The 19,278-nt window shown below is 39.8% G+C and overlaps 1 protein-coding gene across 9 annotated transcripts in view; it reads right to left on the bottom strand.

The window, feature by feature from the left end:
• The window catches only part of PPP2R2C (protein phosphatase 2 regulatory subunit Bgamma), a 189,448-nt gene that overhangs the window by 8,884 nt on the left and 161,286 nt on the right, over positions 1–19,278 (bottom strand). For all 9 annotated transcript variants that reach the window (XM_013179604.3, XM_066995637.1, XM_048046418.2 and 6 more), the window contains 2 exons: positions 6,795–6,964; positions 2,699–2,790 (listed from right to left, as the gene is read on the bottom strand). In XM_013179604.3, the coding sequence (XP_013035058.1) occupies positions 2,699–2,790; positions 6,795–6,964 (262 nt within the window). The remainder of the gene's footprint in view (positions 1–2,698; positions 2,791–6,794; positions 6,965–19,278) is intronic.

Here is a 19,278-nt window from a genome sequence, read left to right as displayed (position 1 = left end):
GCACCTAGTGATTAATGTGCCCTTCAGCAAATGAGATAGGGTCTGTCTGATCGTATTAGTTCCTGTTCATTGGAGTAACTGAGCATCAATCACGTTCTAATCAGAGCCCACGTACATTGATTTTTTTGTAAACGGCCTCACCATCGGGTTCTATCATAGCCTAGATTAACTCCTTAATAATGACAACATTAGTAAGAAGTATTTTCTGCTAAATAATAAACACGCTTTCATTTTTAACCGAACAGTCCTGTCGCTTTAATTTGTCATTGTAACTTTAAAGTCTACAAAAGATAAAAATACCAAGTTTAGAAATGCAATTATTAATGTTATGTATATGAATTAGTGTTATAAATGTTATAGTACAGCATCTCTTGCGAGTACTGTTGTTAACAGGTATTGCTTACCTTTAACAGTAGGTCTTTTTAAAAAATACATACCAAAAAGACCAAATGAAGTGACCTTAATATTAAAACGAACTGTTCTTTAAGGGTTACTGGTACCCAAATATAATTTAAATTATGATCTGCCAAAATCAAAATAATCTTGCAGTGTGTAGCAAAACAATAAAATACGTGTCAAGCACAGAAGCAAGAAGCTGAGAAAAGTGAACATGAATTTCCTCACCTCAAGAGATGAACATCAGTGCCGATATATTTGACTATTAAAAAGAAAACTAAATTAAAGTGAGCCCTTATCTTTTGTCAAATGTTGCCAGCTACTCCACTCAACAGCTTCTTCCAATCAAGAGCGGTGTGTTGTGCTTAGTGACAGATCTGGTAATTGTGCAAGACTAACAACCCCCCGATGCTTGGGCAGTACAACAAATTAAGCTCTCACGGTGTAAGGCTCCCACTTAATAATTACTCACTACGTCGATCTTTCTGATCTGTCAAGTAGGAACTAAAATATTACACTCACTTTAAATCCTGATACTGAATAAAACTTCTGTTATTACCAACTATCTGGATAGCGGTCTCACTTATCAGTGTGGATGGCAGTACTTAATTCGACTACAAGAGAAAGACCCTGAGCCTGTGAACATGTAGCTGCCCATCCTGCATGACACATTGGGAATTCCCTCTAAGGAAAAACAAAACGGCCTGAAAGGACCTGAAATCCTCTGAGTGTTTGTTGAAGTTTCAAAATATCTGAACGATTTGATTCCGTGGTTCTTTAGTGCCAGGTTTAGGCAGGGATCAGCCCCACCTGTATTTCCAAGAAAGGCTTTTATTTTGGTATTTCCAGTAGGAGCAAACTACCAAGTACATCCCACGTAGGCCCAAGCAGTAATCACCTCCTGTGCTATTACCATTAGCGTTTAGCTCAGCCAGATCCTCTTCCTCCCTACAAATACCTCCTTGGTGTATGTAGTAGAAGCAAGTATAATCTTGGCTCCTCTTTTGCCAGGCTGATCCAAAACCAAACTCTCCCCCTCCTCTCTTCAGAGCAGCTGCCCATTTGCCTGATTAGCTCATCTGCCTTGAAGATGAGGCACAAAAAATGTGTAACTGTAGTCCAAAGGTCTTTCAATAAGACCCCAACACAACATCAGCACTGCTCCCCTCTCTGTTGGATATCCCAGTCTTGCCCACCCAAGGATCACGTTTGCCTTTGTCTCAGCTGCCCCACGCTCTGTCTCACAGTCCCTGCCCAGCCTGGGGGGGCAGGCCTGCTTCAATGCAATGAGACAGACTGTTTTTCCCAAATGCGAGGCTAAGTGACCTGAAGGCATAGTTCCAGGCTCTCTGTGAGTGCCAAAGTGATCAGCAGCACTTGCCGCTTGGCTTCCAGCTCTGCTGAGATGAGAGTCACAGTGTGCCATTCAAAATTGGCTTGTGCACTCTCTTTCACATGCATCCTGTAGTCAGCTAATCCCTTCCACAGCCACCTAGTGCATGAATGTCCCTGTGAGTTGTTTCCAACTGATAAGATGAAGGTTTGTGTTTTCTGTCAACTAAAATCCTCACCTTGCATCATATGCTTGGATTTCATCCATTTTTATTGTCTTGGTCCTGTAGACTGCTCAGTTCTTCCTGTACAATGTTCCTACTCCCCAAAGTACCACTGCTATTTGCTAGGATTAGGGCACTGGCAAATTTAATCCTCTCTCTCACTTGTTATGCTAGCATCTCTCCTGAAAATATCCAACAAGATACTGTGTCTTGGATATCTTGGGTAAACATAAGGAAAGGGGCTGCTCTGACCAGGGGTAGGCATCAGAAGAATCAGTGGGAAGGCGGCAGAAGTTTGCAGAGCATCGGTGGGTCCCTGTGACTGCCTGTCCCCTCATTTCTAAATGTCCCCTCATTTCAAATGTCCCCTCATTTCTAGTAAATGAACGGGGTATCTGAAGTAGCTTCTGCGTAAATGCAGGATCACACAAACCTCCTTAGTGCATTGGTGGGGCAGTGTAAATTAGCAGCATTCATTTTATTCTTGCAGCCTACTTACAGTTTTGGTGAAGAAAGGACTGGATTTGAGTTTTTTTCCCCTAAGGCATGAGCCAAGATTAACAAGAAGGATGGAGACCCAGCTGCACCAATATCCACACACCTTTCATCAGCCTGAACACTGATATGTAGGGAAGTAAATTTATGTGGAAAATAACCATATATCATACTGTATTTGCTGATTGTTCCCCATCATGTGGGAGCTCTTTTGCTAAATGAAGACAATGATGTACGTAAGGGTGGATTACCTGTCCGATCCATTCCATGCACATTCAAACTTGTCAAAGATGCAGTCATTTTCGTAGAGGGAACACAACTTGCTCCTAAGGTAATCATGGACCTGTTTTGTAGAAAACAACTGCTGTTATTCATGAAACAAAGCAAAACATAACTCCCAAACCAATCCCTCGATCTCTGCTTTGTCTCCCACGTTCACTTTCCAAATATGCTGCACAGATTGGTAACTTTGCAGCAGATACTGTGTTTAAACTCTAAAGAAGCTATCTGCGTCATCCCCCAACCCAATTAACCAGGTGCTACAGAATTATTGTTGCAGGAAGGCACGAAGCATACCTCGCTCAGCAGGCTGCAGACCACCCCTCCTCAACACACTTGTTTCTTGCTTGGGTGATTTTCTCAACGCTAGCCTAATTCCCAAAGACGTTTCACCAGCTGATACCCTAGATGTGCTAATTAATGTGCAAGAAATCTAATTTAAATTGTAACAAAAATGTCATATTCCAAGATAAGTGGATTATCACTTCTTGCAGCAGAAAGAACCTGGCTCTATTAAAAGGACCTGTAGTGTATGGTAGCACATACATTTGGGTACGGTATTTCGGAAGCATAATACAGTACAAGGTTGCAGATACACAGGCTGCAAATTAGAACACTAATTTAGCTCAAGGATACTTCATATTTGGCTGAGACTTAAAAAAAAAAAATTGTAAATTTTCACATACCTACTTGAAAAGTGAGATTAATCAGTAGAAGACCTCTCCTCTGGGCTATATATATATACCTCTGCTGAGCAACGGTTATCAGAAACAGACAAATCTCATGCAAACTGTTCCATCCCTTTGCTGGATTTGATTAGTTTTCCTTCTGGATGATTGCTTTAATTTCACAGGGAAATAATTAGCTAGAAAATCCCTGCGCAGGAGAATTTACTAACGCACTTTCATTCCTGATGTTTTCTTCTAGCTGTTGTGGAAACCGTAACACCAGGCTGTGTGGATGACCTCTAGGAGCACACACACCAGTAGGACAGCCAAGGGCATTACTGAGCTCTGGCCACAGAGGTACTGGCTGTTGTGTCCTGGCAGACTGCTCCTGCTCAGCACCACCTGAATTAGGGTCTCCTGACTGTGGTCCTTTCAGCACATGCTCAGCATCCTCCTCTGGCCTGAGGACTTAAACATTTCTGCTAGCAACTTCTATCAAGACCAGAGTAGAGACAATGACCCTTTGCTAATATTTTATTTAAACTAAACCACCTTCAGAAGTCAAATTGTAAAGTTTACCAAGAATATTTGTAACATAAGGCTATGGAGGACTATACATTTTAGTTATGGATCAATTTTCAGCAATAAATGAGTGAACACTGAGCTGTATATCAACAGATAATGTCTTAATATGCAAATGGTAGATGCAAATAAAACATTTCACAACTACATGCATTTACTCCCATAGGTCAGAACACTTTCAGAAGGTCAGAACATGGAGAACTGATGCAGTTTCTTGCACCCCCTGTAATTAAATCTTTCCATTTTCTCTTTACTTAAAGTTTTTTTTTTTTTTTGTCTGTGTGTGTTACCCACGTAATTTGTTACAGAACTGGAGTTTTTTCCATTATTATGTTTGTAAGCTCCCAAGACTTGGAAGAAGTAGCAAGGCTGGGTAAGGCAGGCCAAGGAAGTAGATTGCCTTTGCCTCACTGACTGCCATTTCCAGGTCTTCCTCTTCACCATTTCCAGCAGCCATCTGTCACAACCACCATCATGCACACACCCTGTGCAAGGAGTGTCCGACTCCACAGCTTAGAGCTGTGCCTTTCTACTAGCTCTACCAAAAAGCATTTTGCAGTTTCTCTCTCAGTTGTCTGATTTCTTCAAGGTCTCAGCTCCTTTTTCTTGACTGCCCCTGCCAACTTGCACTGCTGCCAGGGACAAGCAGCTTGCTCTCCACATTCACCCTTTGATTACCACATTTGACCACATTCAGTCCCTCAGAGACTATGGAGAACTAACTGGAGGAAACACACAATTTTCACTTTGTTTTCACATTCATCTGCCACTACAGATTGAGGGTAAATTCAGATTTGCTTTGTCTGTACATATTGTTCTTACCACGTATGAATAATACCTGAATCCCAATCAAGTTCACTCCTAACCGATCACCCCAGGCATCCTCCTTTTCTTCATTGCACTGTTTCAGGTCAGACCTTCCTGGAATTATCTAGTCATTTTGTGCTCCGGAATTACACAGCGATACGACTACGTGGGGAGCTGTTTCACTGGGGCTGCACATTCACTATCAGGAATTGTGCTGATAAGTGACACATTAGTCCAAATCCCTACACAATAAACCTTGCCAAAAGTGGATCAAGCTATTATCAGCTATGAATATGTTCATAGTTCAAGGTTGCTGAGAGCAGTTGGACTGTGTGAATCCTATGCAGTCCTGTGCCTATGGCCTCTGAGCTCTGGGTTCTCCTTCAGTCAGCTACAGCACTTGTCAAGGCACCACACAGGTATTTGAGAATGAAAGGCAATCCATTGGTTAAAGTAAAGCAGCCAGAACACAGTTACATTTTCAGGGTTTTCTTGCTATTTTTCAAAAGCTTCTGACTATATTAAGCAGTACTGAAAATTTTACGTCGTATTCTTTTTCCGTATCTCAGCATGGAGAAACATAACTTTTTAATTGGCCCCACTGTTGGGTGTCAAACTGATTTAAAGGTAGCCACCTTGTTACATGGCTACCTACATGATGAAATAAAAGCAGATGTCAAAGTCAAGGCAAACAGATTGGCTTGACCAGCTATTCCTCTCCAGGGAGAAGGCTGCCTAATCCATTAGCATAAGTATAAAATAATGTATTACCTAAGTTCCTAAAAATCTGAGATACAATTCTGTTACATAAAACACAGTCTCACCCTTACCCTCCCACTCCGTTTTTACAGCACACCAACATTTCTAACACATTTACCATTACAAGTATGGCCATTTTCAGAGCAAAACCAATTCTGTAGTTTTAAAGGTACACAGGCTCAGACTTCTCAGTGCTAACAGGAGGTACAGTGAGGAGAGTCCACTGAAATGCAATGGGTGTACTGGGAAACATTGCCCACTTCGTCTACTAAACACTAGCTAATAAACACCTCCAATGTTACTGATGTCAAATTTTGGTTGTTTTGACATTTTCTACCACCAAAGTCTCCTTCCATGTTATTTGAAAAATAACTTTAATAATAGTTACTGTGAACTACTGTACCCCACCTACCATTTTATAGACACAAGGAGACAGAAAACAGGGATTGCTTTATCAGTACTGCAGCACTGTCCCTACGTAAGCGGTATGAGCTAGATGAATGACATTTTTCCTGCTTTGCATACTCTTCTGTAGGCATCCTAACATTTTTTTCTCATTGCATTTTCACAGCAAGCATTTTCTGTGTCACAGACATATTTTCCCTCTTCAAGGCAGAGTCAAAAATGTAAGCTCAGACCTCTATTGCCAACTAGAACAGATGTCAGAGTACAAGCTCAGCGCTGGCTGGAGCCACTGGCATTTTGTCTGGATAATATCACAATGAATTCAGGCAACCAGATGTGTCTGTCTGGCATTCACAAATCGCTGTGTCAGTGGTGATGTTAGGATTTAACAACGATCCCTTCTAGAACTAGACACAAGGGAGGAATGCATAGATGAAGGTTTAAAAAGAAGTTCTGAAATGACAAAGGTGTAAACTCTCAGCAGTCCCAGAGGGACCAGGAAGCTAAGCAATTCGCAAAATCCTTTCCTCAGTTTCTTTTAAATGTTAATAGTGGAATACATCATTTGAAAATGGATGCCAAAGTGATGAGATGATTTCCCTTGCTGAAAGCATTTTTTTTTTCAAAAGCCCATTCCACTGTTACTCTGACTCCCTAGGAGTTACACATCTTTACTAATGCTGAAGTTGCCCTTTTGCAACTACAAGGACGCCACTACAAGGATTTTAATCATCTTGATTAGCAGCTCTTAACTATGCGCTCCTCAGACCAAGCAGTGAGAAGTTTGGGAAAACCTTCAGTGAGAAGTTTTTCTATTGTTACATTTCAGTAAGCAGGAGACACCTACCTGGTATGTTTCTACAGGCTTTGTTTCCATGTTCAGATCCCAAACCTTGACAGTGAGGTAATCTCTTGTTAGCATATATCTACCGCTGTGACTGAATTTGACATCTGACACTGAAGAGATAATTTCTGAAAAAAACGATCTGTTACTGGGGTCTTCTGGTTCTTCATAAACTGTTTAAAGAAAAAGAAGCAAGAGAGAAATTAGAATTCTGTAGAAGGAATGCTTTGTTACACAATCTGTGCTGTGTATTTCTTGTGAAACAAGGTAATCCAGTGTACCGATGCACATGATATAGAATTAATTATATGCCCAGCACCTTAATCCTTTTTCCTTTATCTTTATAATGCTTCCTTTATCTTTATATAAAAATACAAGTAGTAATCTTTGAATTTTACAATAATTAACCTTATCACTGTGCTCCCACAGCATCACTCTGGGAAATCCCATAAATATACCAGTTAGTTGACTACAGCTACGGAACAGCAAGGCAGTTCATCCACGGTCACCTTCCCAGGGGTCCCCACATCCCATTTCCCGACACATAAAGAAATTCAGGGGCTCCGGTACATGAAAGGTGTCCATGTGGTCTCACAACAGCCTTGGCATCCCCAGGAAGGGTGGTTACTCAAAGCCTGCCCTGCCTGCCAGAACCAGCTGGCCTGTCTGCAGGCACCTCACAGCTCTTGTCTGAAGGCACCGGAGACTAAACATGAGAATTTTGAGAAGCAATTGCAAGCTGCAATTACCTCCTTCCAATGAAGGGAGCAGGGAACAGACAGTGATTTACCACGTGCATACATGAGCTGTTTAGTTGATGTGCAAAAGCTGACAGTCCTGGGAAGCACTAAATTCACTGCACGCTCTGGTTAACTGCTCTGTGCGCTGCACGATCCGACAAGGCAGGGGATCATGAAATATTGCTTGGAGTATTCCATACGGGGATACTTAGCTCTTGTAGCTAGAAGCAGTCACAGCACCAAGCCTACATGGGTTTGAGAAGCGTTTGGACAACACTCTCAGAAATATGGTCTGATTTTTGTGTGGTCCTGTGCTGAGCCAGGAGTTGGACTCAGTGATCCCTGTGGGTCCCTTCCAACTCAGATATTCTGTGATTCTCTGAGATCAGTAATCCCTATTCAACTGCGTATAATAATAATAATGATACCTTGATGACACAAAATGAATCGCAGGAACTTGAAACAACTGGTTTTAGTAGACCCCACTTCATCAGCTACAAGCCCACTTCTAACCAGCTCTCTTCATCCTTCCCCCAAAAGCCTGCACTAATTCCAGCCCCGGAAGGTGAGGAGCCCACAGGAAGGGGGTGCTGCTGGTGTCAGGTCCCCCAGCTGGTTGAGGTGAGAATTAATTCCTTAACTCCCGCCAGGAGCCTATAGGACTTCTGTTGTCTTTTTGCAGATCTCAGTGGCCCAGAGACACAATTGACCTCATATGGTGAAGCTTAGCAGAAAGTCAGAATTTGGGGATCTTTCAGTTATCAGTAAAATCAATGCAGTTCTGGCACCTACATCTAGAATATTCTTTGAAAATTGGCAATTTGGTGAGTGTCACTTCCAAGTTTCAAAAGCAGGTGAAGGAAAGCCATTAGATGACACATGAAAACGTGCTGAAAGTGGAACAACTTTCAGCTGTCAGTCAAAACAGACTTTTTTTTGTGTAGTCCATTGGAATATTTGTTCTCGGTTCATTTATCTATGGCTATGATTCAGGCTGTTGAAAGCAACAAGGTTCCAGTTTCCGTCAGGTGAAATAATGTTCGGCAGAAAGCTAAGGGTGAGTATGTGGGCGAAGCATGTGGGGTAATGCAAAAAATTATGGGCAATTTTCTTTGGGGGTGGGCAGTGGAATGCAGCCCGGCATGCACATGAGAATAAGGTCTATATTTGAACACGTACAACACATCTAGATGGCAATGTACTTCAAAACGGGAGGGGGGGGGAACTTTTCAGACAGACTGTAAACGAACAACTTTAAATAGTTTTTTAAAAATTTGCCTAGACATTCTGCAAAGCAGATATTTTGCAATTATCCTGTCAGATTTTCAATAGAAATCTGACGAGCACAAAGCAATTATCATTTCTCATACCTCTTCCCTTTAATCTGTCCAAACTATGCACTTGGCTGGCAGGAATTTCATCCTCCTAATTATGATGTGAAGTTGCTATTAAAGCCAGGAAAGGGAAAAAAAAAAAAAAAAAAACTAACTGAACTACACCTTCATTTACAGCTTAGATATATTTTTTCAGCTCTGTGTGTCTCATCCAACTCCCAGTGATTAGAGAGGAGTAATATTTGTACCTGGATGCTCTGTATTTTGTTAATTAATGAGATTAAACAATTTCATCCCTTATCTGCACTGTGTATTGCTTTTCTAGCCTTACCACAGTAAGTATTAGAAAGACTTAGATTAATTAAACTGCAAAACCTACTGCAGGCATGAAAGCCCTGTATCACTACGGAAAGAAATGTAGCAATTTTAGAGGTGGAAATTCATTGCAGATAGCTCCTACAGTCAGCACAACCGAACCAGGAAAATTGTTAAAGGAAATTAGGGAGTGGCTCCCAGTGACACGGAGAAAGCGCAGCAACTAGCAGCGTGTGGCTGAACACCCAGATCAAGGCACTGGCCTCAGGAAATGAAGGTGAGATAGAGCATCCACAGCTCTTTGCTATTTCTGGTTTAGCAGCAACATACAGGTGCACACAGACTGCAGAAAGGCATAGTGGAAGTTCAGTCTGGCTAATAAAAGCTAAGTGAAGACAGAACAGCAGCAAAGACCACGTAACGAAGCCTCTAGTTCAGGCAGGCAATACAAATTCTGCCCTGGCTTCTTCAAGCTGACAGGAGGCAACGTGGTGCTAGCCCACTGTCCACAAGGTCAGGTTTGCCAGACTGCACTGGAAACACACGTTCTGCTCACTACAGTTTATATTTACCTTGGGGAGGCTGCTCTTACACCAGGGAACCATCAGCACCCAAGGCACAAGACTTCAAATTGAACGTACTTTTCTCTATCTAAGCACATCTTGTCAGACTAGAATCTGGAATCTGAACTTTACTGAGATTCGATTACAAATTCTATTACACTCCTCCATTAATTTCTTATTAACTTCTTAATAAGTAACTTTTGTCATAAAAAGGGTATTTAATTTTCATGAATATTGTTATTGAAAGCATTCTCAGTGCTCATTACATGAAAGATGAAGCTACCTGTCCAGCTGCCAACTGATGAACTCACAGAGTAGTGTGCTCAGCTTTCACATGCCACTGCTCAGACTTAAATATGACCTCGATGGCAGGGGCTGGGGAACAGAGAAATACCAGGGGATGACGGGGGGAAACTGAGTGTCTCTAAGTTCAGCCAATGCTGAAGAGGAGCCTCCAAGGCAGACACCATTCCTGCTCCTCGCTCCACAGGCAGAGACATGAGGAAGCTGGGAAGTCAGCTTAGGGAAATAAAAATGCTCTGTCCCTCTCTGCATGCCTTTCTGCTCATAAGTCAAAAACCAGCGTAGCTTTTCACAGAAGTAATTCCAGATTTTGGGTAGAAGGGTGGGTCGGGTGAAGAATACTTGCCAGAGCACTCTTTTCCCAGATCCTGAAGAAAGTCTGCAGCACAAAAATATGCCCCTTCTTTCTCAAAAGGAACTGCCATCTGCTTAATGAGCTCTCAACTCACTTAAAAATATCTTAACATGCTTTGAATTTCTCTGACCTAATATACGGAGACTCTCTTTAGTATCAGTGGATAGAAAAGGCACTGCCCAGGTGTGCATTTATTGTGCAGAAATACATGCACGTCTACAAAAAAAGCCAAGAACAGTTAGGGTGGGTAGGAAGGTCCATCTCTCTCAGCTTCCCTTCCAGACAGAGGCTAAAAGCAGATGGCTTGGGCAGGACCTACTGACATTCTTGGAGCTCTCATCAAGCCGGGGAGTAGCACTCTGGGTGTAATAGGTGCTGCCACTGAAACTTCCCATTTGTTTTAACATGGGCCTGATTACACAGACCTGGAAGGTATACGGTTTGGAGAAGACACATCCAATAATGAAAAAATAACCCTAATCTTCTAGTTAAATTCTAAACAAGAACTAATGGCTAACAAAAACTAAGGGCTGCACATGCAAACGTAACCTTTCTTAAAAATATTGTTTCTTATTTTTCTTTTAATTGCCAAAAACACTGATCACATGCAGACTGGAATTTCTCACTCCACTCAACACACACCATACAAACCACAAGGTCCACGAGGGGTGAATGCATGCTTTGAAATCCCACTTCAGTGGCCTGGAGAGAGACCAGGTATCGCCGATACTGCCTTCCTCTTCAGCATCACTAGCTACATTTCGCTGCAGTACAACATTCCAATTTCTCAAATACGTAACTGTGGCAGATGAAGGAGGGATATCAAACTGCTAGCAACACAGGAAAGTGATAAATCAAACAGCATCACCGTGCACACTCTGCTGAAGAGCAGTGGGTAGATTGTAGCTAAATGATATTTTAGGAGCCAACCAGCCATCACCCCAGCAATAGCCAAAATGTAACTTCAGCCTCAGAAAACATAAAAGCTCATGCTCTCATAACAGGTTTCTCTCTGTGATTTTTTGGTCCCTCTTCCAAAGGCGCACACTTTTGATGGAGTCATTGGGATCTGCAGACTGCAGTACCACTGAAAATTACTAATTTGTTTGCTGGCCTGAGCTTTAATCATTGCAGGGTATAAATTCTGGCATATGTGAACTTTAAAAAATAATAATGCTAAAAATGGCTCATGTGGTGGGTGCAGTGTCATGATCCAAAATAGCACACACAATGCTGTATTCCTCAACAAGGAAAATGCATACTCCTTTACTTTATATCAGAGGACCTTGGCTAATGCCTTGACTTAATTTTCAACACTCTTCTCACTTCCCCTTTTCCTCTTACCTTCTTTCTTTTGCCTGGATGAAATAAAACCATGAGCTCCTCACAATGCTGCTGCAAGGCAGATGGTGCCCAAATTCAAATGTGAATAATGTTTTTCAAAGCACAAAGAAGAAAGATCTATTTAAAGGGAAAGCAATAACAGTATCTGAGATAATATGGGGCAGGGGTTAGAAAAGCTATCTATCTAATATAATGAAAGTTTATCTGGAGCTACTTTTTATTTTCTACAGGAATTTATAAGTGTATAATGGATTGATGGGATAAAAGAAATGTCAACTGTATTCAGTTAAACAAATCTTCCATCGCTTTTAAAGGGGAGAAACATAGAGTACAAGGTTTGGCAAAAAAAATTGTTATCAAGGCCTGAGCACTTGATGATAACTGAAAGGGTTTACTGTGAAATATCAGTAAACAAAACAAAGAGAGAAAGAGAGCTTGCAAGGGAGAAGACCGTGATAATGCTGCACACTCCTTAAGGCACAAAGATATGAACCTTGAAAATTTCTGTTACTGCCAGCCAAAAGCAGAACTATAGATAAAAACAACTTTTTTCTATTACAAAGCCAAATAGATTTAAAAAGAAAACTAAAGATGAATCATGCTTACATATATTTCAGAACATGTGATTATCTGAAAGGAAAGAAAAAACTTGAAGATGGAAGCTTAGCAGCTCCAGAGCTGATAAGAAATTCCATCACTCATAGGATAAAATTATAAGTGGCCTTAAAAAGCCATTCCCTATAACAGAAAAACAGCTACTTTCCTTCTATTTAAGAACAAGCATAAACTTTCAAAAGTTTTTTTTTTTTTTTCCCTAGAGGATACTGTTAGTATTAAAAAACAACTGGATGAAAAAGTGAGACTGGACAACTGACTCCTCACTGCTGACTGCTTCTCCTGTTAAAAAAGCCCATTGCAGTGACTGTATTTTCACGTACAGTCGGTGCCCACCCCTATAAGAGCCATTACTTAGATTTAAGGACCCAGAAATCCTGCACCGTGAAATAACAACTCTCCCTCTCCCTCCAAAGACAGCTCATGGATATACAAAAACCTCCAGCTCCTGTTCAAGGGCCACATCTACAAATCAGTGAAGCCCGTTTGAGGAACAGCAGAAAAAAGGCAGTAGGACTTACGAGGGGGCAGTGGTCTGTAGAGGCCAGAGCCAGGGAAGATGCTGGAACAACAAGAGCGGGAGAACAATTTTCTTTGTCCAAGCATGCAAACAGCCTGCAGTTGGGCTGAATTAAAGACTTGTTACAGATAGCACCTACACACACAGTAGGTGTATTTCAAATGGACACACGTACTGGTGGTGGATCAGGTATTCTCTCAGTGGGCTTGAAGCTTCATAAGCACAGAAAAGAGCTGCAGTCCCAGCCCGAACAATTTATCACCTAAATTAAGGATTTCCTGCATTCAGATCCCAAATTAAAATGGCTGCAATACCTAATTGAAATGTACTGAAAATGGCACTTGGAAATGAAGGAATTCTGCCCCTCTGGACAGACCGGCCACAGCAGCTTGCAAGAGGGACAAGAAGAAATATACAGTCTTGAGAGCTGATAAACACTTTTAAACATTCTTACTTTCTGGACTACATGGTTATACTTATGAAATGTCTCCCATAAAATATGATTCTAAGCTGAAAACCTTACTAAAAACTTAACTATAATACATTTAGATGGCAAATTAGCACTGGTCCACAGGACAGCTGTGATTTGCCCCACAGTTTCATAATTTAATTTCATAAAGCTTAGTATAAAAAACCTAAGCTAAATTTCATGAAATTTATATAAAACTACTAACATGTTCATTCAGCTCCACAACACACTTTCTGCTATTTTCTACTTCTTACTATTTTCCGACAGAGAAAGCTTTTTTTTTTTTTCTTTTTTTGGTGCCATTTAGATTCAAGATGTGATCATATCCTGAGGTATGTGTAGCTCTGGTCTTATCTCTAAAGCGGTAGGGGACTGAAGAAGACACAATAAAAGGCAATAACAATGACCAAAAGCATCAAATAACTCCATGCAGGGAATGCTAAATAGACTGGGACTCCTCAGCCTAGGAAAGAGTGCTCTGAGACGTCTGTAATTGTGGCACAGGGAGGATGAATAGGGAAGGACAGCTCCCGTTGTACACTGTCTCTTCCAGTCAACAACTAAGGGGTCACCACGGGAAACTAGGAAGGGGCAAGTACAGAACAGGCAGGAGCAGACCACACTATGCCTAATTAAGTTAGAGAAGGTTTACTGATAGATATTGGGAATGGTAAAAATTATACACAGGTTCAAAAGTAAATGCACAAATTCAAGGAAAAAAAATCCATTTGAGCTCTGCTAAATGCAAATAATTTCACTCTTGCTAGAGACCCTGAACCCCAGGTTTCCAACTGCAAACTGCAAAGGGCTTATACATTTGCTCTAGTATATGCTTATACAATGCTTGTACATTTGCTCTAGTCTTACATTTTTTGTTACATTTCAGAGCCAGAATACACTGCTGGAAGGACCTCTGGTCTACCCAGGTATAGTCTTTCTACACGATTTGAAATCTACTTTTGGATTTTGTACTGAAAAGTTCCTGAGTTTATTATGAGTGAATAAAGATCAGGTGCAAGGCTCCCTTTGAAATTCATGGTCTCTTTATGCCTTTTTAGTTTCGCTGTTTATGATAATAGTTTGATTTACCATTATTATTTACTTTATCTTTCACTACCTCTGAGTCTTTTATTGTCTGGCATTAAGCCAATCCACTTGTATATTCACCTCCTTCAGAAATTCTCTTTCAAGATCAGGGTATATTGCTAGTGTGAAAATCTTGCCTTTCTGTTTTACAAGGATTAATACAGATATAGGTGTATGGGATTTTTTTTCTCCACCTTCATAAGCAACTTATAATACATTTATCTGATTAGACATGAAGTATAAATAACTAACCGCAATTACTTAACATTTCGCATTATTATAGCCTTATCACTGTATTCGCTCATCCCTTTTTAAACTGAAAAAGTAATTTCTTTTTTATTACTTCAATTTTCTATGTCTTTTCATGAAATTTGGAGAGCACCTGTTCTCTTACATGTCATTTTCCTTCTCTGAGTAAGGGTAAGTTTTGGAAGCTATTCCTAGACTTCAAGGCCAAAATTCCACCTACCGCAAAGCATTCCTTTATCCAATGACCCCTTATTAAAACTGGGCTTCTCATCAATACCTCTAGAGAGTCTGACTTTTAAAAGCGGAGCCCGAAATCAATATTTAAGAATCTGTTTTACCATCTGTGGTGAGTTGCTGCAGCTTGTCACAAACCACAAGGGACAGTGCATTAGTGCTGAAGGGCAAAGCCAGATCAATAGCTAAGGATCAGTGGGTGGGAGCTTCGCTATGGAGCTGCTTCTATTAATGTAACTTTGCCAGTGAGTTTGTTAATAAAGAGAAATGGTGCTAAAGAGAGCAAGGAAGTGAAAAAATGTGAGGCTAATCTGGAGGATCAAGCTTCTTTAAACCTCGGTCTCACAAAGACTTATGTGCATGTTTAATGCCACGTGTTGTGAGCAATGCCATGGAAGGTAATGGGACATGAAACTACTCCTGTACAGACAAATTCATGCATAAGTCTTTCAAATCTTGATACATAAGGTTAGCAATAAATGTTTTCTTTCCCCAGTGAAACAGGATCTTGAAAGAATAATGTTGGTTTCAAGAGACATTGAAAAGCAGTATTTGTTGCTATTAAAAAAAAAAAAAAATTAAGCAAACAAGACAGGAATTTTAATAGTCTGAATAATTAAAGCAATCTTACAGCAATTATTTGCTTTATCTGTGTGTGGTTGGGGGAGAGGGGTTAATGAAACACCTCTTCAATCATAAATCATTTACCATTGCTTCAGGCTTTTCTCTTTCTTCTTACTATTTGATAGCTAGAAGTACATAAATCAGTCTTTTTCTTACTCTGATTTAATTTTAACATATCTTGCACAACAATATTATGTCTGCTACATAGACATAATCGTATTTCTGTAGAAGCATTTTCTAATTTTCATTAGCCATGTTATGAATGTCTTTATTATACATCCACATAAACTGAGCAGAGTAGAAATTCTGGAGCTCATGCTAAAGTCAATTTTCCACCAAATTTCAATGATATTCCTGTACAAAGAAGGATCCCAACCAGGATCTAGTTTAGTATGTGTGAAATTGGAATAATAGATCTTTATGACAGTCATAAGTACAAAGTTATCAGGATACAGGCACATTTTTTCATTGTGGGTATAAAACCAGCAATGAATATATGCCTTCATAGTGCATCCTTAAAAAATAAATCTAGAATTAGGATAAGGAGAATAAACTCTTATTAAAGCATGCGGTCAAATCATTAGGGAAGCTCAGATAAGTTCCACTCCTGTCACATGAAACATTGCAGATTTTGCCTGAAGTGGACATTACTTTGACAGTGGCTTCTCAATGCACAAAGGGAGAATGCTGGCTGTCTCTCTCTCAGATAACTTGACATGAAACCAGATGCAGAAATAAAAAGCGAATTTCCAATGTAAAGCTCACATAAAAGAAAAACAAGTTGTCTCTCTTCCAGTCATACAATAAGCATCATTCATTTGGAAAGGTCAATATTAATTAGCAAATCCAGCAGGGATACTCTGTCACAGGCTTTTTTTGTGCATCTGGTTGTTCTCTGTTGCAAATGAAAGATAATCCATATTCACTCAGAGGTCTGAAAGCTGTCTTGTCTCTGTAATTGCAATCTCCCTTAAAAGGTTAGTAAATATCATTCATGTAACTTTTAAAATTCAACACGTTCAAGCATATTTTCTTTGATTTCTGTTTTGGTTGCTTCCACAGTTCTGAATTCTTAAGTTTAAAATCAAAAATAAACTCAAAAAATAAAAATAAAAAAATAAAAGATAGCCAAATTCAGTTAAAGGGCAGACCGACAGAATAGTGGTATTTATCCTAGTGGAAGGGCTGACATTTCTTTCATGCCTGAATTTCATTTAAAAATGTGGTAAAGGGCTCTCATGGAAAGGAGAGGGTCCCACCACATATCTGGGTCCCAAACCAAACCCCAGATTCACCCTGCATTGCTCTGAAGACCAGTCTATATGTTTTAGATATTGATTATCCATGCTATGGAACTGGGGAAGGCACAAGCTCAAATGCTTTGCACCTTTCAGGAAGAGTCTAGAGACTGTTAGGATTGTCTGTCATCTCTAAGTGCTTCTCTGCTCAAAATAATGTGAAGGACAGTCCCAAAGTTTGTATTTTAAAGACCACCATGGCACACAAAAGAATAAACATGAAAATGCAGCTCCTTCTTCCTTGAAAGATTTTGATGTAAATTTTGCACATGGGTAATGGCTAATTAGAAATAGTGTTTTTTTTTCTTTTTAGTCTGCAAAGATATATTAAGAAATGAACACTAAAAAAAAAAGCTTAAAGCAACATATGACATTTAAGTAGATTACAACTTCTGCAGTATGCAATAACTGTAAGATATTAAGGCTATTAGACAGAATATCAATAAGAGTTATACTTGAGTGACTTAAATTTGCATGTTGCATAAATATAAAATTTCCATTTTCCACTTAATTCTGAGTTTAGTAATTCTGATGAACTTCTGAAAAAGCTTTTCATTCCTTTTTGACTTCACATGCTTAAGCTCAGTTTTCTTTCACTGGCTGCTTTATTAGATGATTTGCTGAAACAGCAGTATTTACCTATCTAGTCTACAAGCTGTTTGGACGAATGATATTATCTCCATGCACGATCAAAACCAAATTAGAAATCTTTTGTTAGTCAGTTGTGCTTTAAATTGCTTCAGTCAGGACAGTCTTACTGCACCAAAACTTACTGCAAGTCCTTAGCTTGTCTTCCGTGTTAGCTGAATTCCTTGAATTAGGGACAGAGTGGGTAGTTCCTCTGTTTCTTGGATGCTTCTAGCTAACTGCTCTAACAGTAATACTTTTTTAGCTGTTAGCTTCCCTTGTTTTGCTACTCTCAGAGAGTCCCAGTATACTTTCTTTCTGCATTGCACTGCCACACATTGCCTGAATTATACCTCAAAGGCAACCTTATTATTCCATGTTATGTAGATTAAAATTTTAATATTAATTTAAATATTAATATTTTCCTATAATATTTAAATAATTCCCTATTTCTTGCTCCTGGAGTCTGACTTCCACAACTATTTTAAATCTTTACCTATAACCCTGCGGATTGCAAGAACACTTTCTTCCTTATTCCCATCCCTCTAATATTCCAAATAAGCAGGGACATGCATCTTTTTTCTCTTCCTCTCCAGAATATTTTGATGGAATTATCTCCCACTACTTGTGAAGTCTGATAATAACATGGAGCACTATTATGTATGTATCTCTCCTACAGTTACAGATTGGGCTTTCCTGGATATCCATTTGTAATGGCCACGTATATTTTACTTCTGATTGCTCACCCAGAATTGCATGATCTATTAAAGAGGTGTTATAAGAAGCAGTTCCAGGTAGTCTATTAGAAAAACAACACATTCTATCACACCTTATCGGTATCTCAATGACCATTTAAAACTCAGCTACTGACCTGATACTCTTTCAGTGCCTTATGGATGGATTTGGTGGTTTGAGACAGTTTTTCTAAGGGACAGAGGTCCCCCATTAAAACTCATCACACAAATTGGCAGCTTGTTAATAAATCTCAGCATAGGCACCAAGGATAAGCAGATACGGAGGAAGTCTCTTGTCTCTTCCATGTCAGAGCCATGAAAGATTAATATGGGAAACCTTGTAATGTTGCTGTCACTAATGCAGAACAGAGAGATTTCACCACTGAATTTAGCAAACCAGAAATCTTCAAGAACACTATAATTTATTAACATCCTGTGTCAGTGACTTACACTACAGATATTAAGCATGTGATTTATTTATACAGTATAACACAGTAATTATTCATGGCACACTCTAGACTTGTAGAAATGGAAGGGCCCTTCCTCCAAAAGCTGCAACAGTTTTTAGCCAGACCACAGAGATCTGGATAACAAAGGGCCTGCAAAAAGAGTAAAACCAGAAGTTCACAATATATGCTCAGCATCCAGGTACTTTTAATAAGTTTTACGTTGAACCTTTTTTTCCATAAAATACAAGTATCTATTGTAGTCTCAGAGCAGCATCTGAAGTACAGATCACCACGATATGAGACAGAGTGAAGAAAGCAGGGTTCCATTGCAGAACGTGAGGGTTTATAGTGACTCTAGTTGTACCAATTTTATTTGAAAAGTCACATCAGTCATGAGGAAAGGTGTGAAGACAAGCTGAGCTAGGAGAGTAGGGTACTGATCATGCATGTGCATCATGCAGAAAGCAATGGTAAAGAGGATCCAGATGCACTGAGAAGGGACTAGAGAGATGATCATGCAAATATTTGATTTCCCAAATTGCTCATTTCTATATACATATCCTTTTAGGTTACTACAGACTTTACATAATTAGTTTTGCATGCCGCTGAGAGCTATACTGAAACCACT

The sequence above is a fragment of the Anser cygnoides genome, chromosome 4 (assembly GCF_040182565.1).
Source record: "Anser cygnoides isolate HZ-2024a breed goose chromosome 4, Taihu_goose_T2T_genome, whole genome shotgun sequence".
Lineage (NCBI taxonomy): Eukaryota > Metazoa > Chordata > Aves > Anseriformes > Anatidae > Anser > Anser cygnoides.
The sequence above is the reverse complement of the archived record's forward strand: the minus strand, read 5'-3'. Positions and strand labels throughout refer to the sequence as shown.